Raw genomic sequence first — 3,964 nt, 5'->3', positions numbered from 1 at the left:
TCCACCTTGGGTACTCCCAATTCTCGTCCTGCTTCAGTTATCAACTCCACCACATGCCGATCAAAATCTCCAAACTCATTTAAGCTTACATAACCTTTGGGGTCATTCGGATTTCCCTGAAGAGTGGTGGACTTTTGAAAATAGGGCCACACCTCGTCATAACACCAACCCTCACTGCCATCCTTACACCATCTGTCATATTCCGCTCGATTACCTCTGACATACAGCATGGCATTAATGGCTCCGCTGCCTCCCAGCATTTTTCCCCTAGGCCAGTGGCAGCGTTCATTTTTAAAGGCCTTGCAGGCACGGCCATTTGGTTCGGGGAAATAGGCAAAACTGGAATTGGTAAATTGCACTCCGAAGAACATCGCGGGGATCTGCAAAGAAAAAATTAATTAAGTCACCTCTTTTTCACTCATTATTCCCTTCCAAACATACCTCCGATTCCGGTGGCGGATCCCCACCAGCCTCCAACACCAAAACTTTAAACTCTGGATTCTCACTTAGTCTACTGGCCACCACAGATCCAGCCGAACCGGCACCAATCACCACAAAATCATAATCCTCCAGGCCTCGTCTTAAAGCCTCTTCCGCATAATCCTCTGGCCAGTCATCCCGTTTGGAAATCTCACACTGAGCTGATAAAATTCCCTCCACCAATAGTGACACCAAAGCATTCAATGTACCCAGGCTGGGATTTGAACATTGCGTCGCAAATAAACCTCCCGTTTGTAGATCGTTAATCGACATCTTTACCCTGCGCCATGTAATGAATAACTGAAGTCTCTCGCGGAAAACAAAATTCTATAATTCCGATTACATTAAGTGCAGCAGATGCGTGAAGCAGAAGCAGCAACAGCGAAGCAGAGCCGACACTGAATCAACATTCGAAGATACACTCAAGAAAAAAAATCGGCGGAATTCTTATCTACCAATTCACACACAACTAACTACCTGGCTTCAGGTTATCAGATCAACCTAATTAGCTACCTAGCTCAGGATTGCTTACATAGTAAGCAGTAAGGTGTTAGGGTCTAAGCTTAGGTGTGAATATTTTTTCGGAGCCCACATACAGACCTGGATTTTTTAAAAATATTTTCCAGGGACTATACATAGGCCTCGATAGACGTGGATTTTTTAAACATATTTTCCAAAGCCTACAACTAAGCGTGGCTTTTTTAAAAATAGTTTTTTATGGCCTATAAATAGGGGTCGTCTATCCATAGGCGTGGATTTTTTAAAAATAGTTTTTCATGACCTAAAAATAGGGGTCGTCTATCCATAGGCGTGGATTTTTTAAAATAGTTTTCAAGGTCTAACCTTAGGCGTGGATTTTTTAAACTTGATTTTTGTGGAGTCTAACCTTAGGCGTGGATTTTTTAAACTTGATTTTTGTGGAGTCTAACCTTAGGCGCGGATTTTTTAAAATTCATTTTTTGGAGTCTAACCTTGGGCGTGGATTTTTTAAACTTCATTTTTTGGAGTCTAACCTTGGGCGTGGATTTTTTAAACTTCATTTTTTGGAGTCTAACCTTAGGCGTGGATTTTTTAAACATCATTTTTTGGAGTCTAACCTTAGGCGTGGATTTTTTAAAATTAATTTTTCAAGGTCTAACCTTAGGCGTGGATTTTTTAAAATTAATTTTTCAAGGTCTAACCTTAGGCGTGGATTTTTTAAAATTATTTTTTCAGGGTCTAACCTTAGGCGTGGATTTTTTAAAATTAATTTTTCAAGGTCTAACCTTAGGCGTGGATTTTTTAAAATTAATTTTTCAAGGTCTAACCTTAGGCGTGGATTTTTTAAACTTCATTTTTTGGAGTCTAACCTTAGGCGTGGATTTTTTAAACTTCCTTTTTTGGAGTCTAACCTTAGGCGTGGATTTTTTACACTTCATTTTTTGGAGTCTAACCTTAGGCGTGGATTTTTTAAACTTCATTTTTTGGAGTCTAACCTTAGGCGTGGATTTTTTAAAATTAATTTTTCAAGGTCCAAAGCCTACAACTAAGCGTGGCTTTTTTAAAAATAGTTTTTTATGGCCTATAAATAGGGGTCGTCTATCCATAGGCGTGGATTTTTTAAAAATAGTTTTTCATGACCTAAACATAGGGGTCGTCTATCCATAGGCGTGGATTTTTTAAAAATAGTTTTTCATGACCTAAAAATAGGGGTCGTCTATCCATAGGCGTGGATTTTTTAAAATAGTTTTCAAGGTCTAACCTTAGGCGTGGATTTTTTAAACTTGATTTTTGTGGAGTCTAACCTTAGGCGTGGATTTTTTAAACTTGATTTTTGTGGAGTCTAACCTTAGGCGCGGATTTTTTAAAATTCATTTTTTGGAGTCTAACCTTGGGCGTGGATTTTTTAAACTTCATTTTTTGGAGTCTAACCTTGGGCGTGGATTTTTTAAACTTCATTTTTTGGAGTCTAACCTTAGGCGTGGATTTTTTAAACATCATTTTTTGGAGTCTAACCTTAGGCGTGGATTTTTTAAAATTAATTTTTCAAGGTCTAACCTTAGGCGTGGATTTTTTAAAATTAATTTTTCAAGGTCTAACCTTAGGCGTGGATTTTTTAAAATTAATTTTTCAAGGTCTAACCTTAGGCGTGGATTTTTTAAAATTAATTTTTCAAGGTCTAACCTTAGGCGTGGATTTTTTAAAATTAATTTTTCAAGGTCTAACCTTAGGCGTGGATTTTTTAAAATTAATTTTTCAAGGTCTAACCTTAGGCGTGGATTTTTTAAAATTAATTTTTCAAGGTCTAACCTTAGGCGTGGATTTTTTAAAATTAATTTTTCAAGGTCTAACCTTAGGCGTGGATTTTTTAAACTTCATTTTTTGGAGTCTAACCTTAGGCGTGGATTTTTTAAACTTCCTTTTTTGGAGTCTAACCTTAGGCGTGGATTTTTTACACTTCATTTTTTGGAGTCTAACCTTAGGCGTGGATTTTTTAAACTTCATTTTTTGGAGTCTAACCTTAGGCGTGGATTTTTTAAAATTAATTTTTCAAGGTCTAACCTTAGGCGTGGATTTTTTAAAATTAATTTTTCAAGGTCTAACCTTAGGCGTGGATTTTTTAAAATTAATTTTTCAAGGTCTAACCTTAGGCGTGGATTTTTTAAAATTAATTTTTCAAGGTCTAACCTTAGGCGTGGATTTTTTAAAATTAATTTTTAAATTTAATTTTTCCTTTTGAACAAACATTTTTCTTTGAGTCTATCCCTCTGACAGGCTTTATCTTTTTTCTACTTCGAAGAAAAAAACTACATAAACAAATAAACACTTCAAGAACCCATCAGTTCCGATGTATATTCAACATTTTATGAGCCAATATAAAACTATAAAATTTATCAGTTAGATGGGCAGTTAGTAATTATTTCCATAATTTAAATTATAAGTAGAACAAACCAGGAGATCTTATCGGGTCGAACAACTGTTGAACCAGAAAAAAAAACAAAAATTAATCCTCTTAGAAATAATGACATGTAGATTTTTTTAGTTTTCAGAGATAAGGTTAGGTGGGAAAATAAGTTGAACGATAAGCTACTTAGTGTGAAAATAAATTGTGGGAACAGGAGGGGGAAGGTAAACAGTGACCTACCTAAATTAGGCAGGTAAATGATATGTCAAATAAATAATAGTGATAAGAACGTTTTAGTTAAGAATACCTAACCTGACCTAGTCAACAGGTTAGGTACCCTTTATTAATTTTAAAAAATCCCCACCTGAAAATAGACCCCAAAAAAATTTTCAGAAATCCACTACTGAAAGTAGACCCCAAAAAAAATATTTTCAGAAATCCACGCCTGAACGTAGACCCCAAAAGATTTATTTTCAGAAAACCAGGCCTCAATGTAGACCCCAAAAAATGATTTTTAAAAAATCCACGGCTGAAAATAAACCCCAAAAATTAATTTTCAGAAATCCACGCCCCCACGACCCCACGCCTGAAAGTAGGCCC

General features: G+C 36.0%; 1 protein-coding gene across 1 annotated transcript; it reads right to left on the bottom strand.

Annotated features, from left to right (window-relative positions):
- Nucleotides 1-89: 89 nt before the first annotated feature.
- Nucleotides 90-753, bottom strand: LOC133322615 (glucose dehydrogenase [FAD, quinone]-like; the record flags this gene model as incomplete). The annotated part of the gene is made up of 2 exons (XM_061531584.1): nt 442-753; nt 90-380 (listed from the first exon to the last, which is right to left on the bottom strand). Coding segments are annotated over exons 1-2 (603 nt in total), but the record flags the coding sequence as incomplete, so codon positions are not given.
- Between the last annotated feature and the right edge of the window lie 3,211 nt (nt 754-3,964).

This window comes from Musca vetustissima, unplaced genomic scaffold (genome assembly GCF_032173495.1).
Source record: "Musca vetustissima isolate MV318-11 ecotype Yass unplaced genomic scaffold, APGP_CSIRO_Mvet_v1 utg597120, whole genome shotgun sequence".
In the NCBI taxonomy this organism is placed as follows: Eukaryota; Metazoa; Arthropoda; class Insecta; order Diptera; family Muscidae; genus Musca; species Musca vetustissima.
This window is presented reverse-complemented; position numbering and strand designations above follow the sequence as displayed.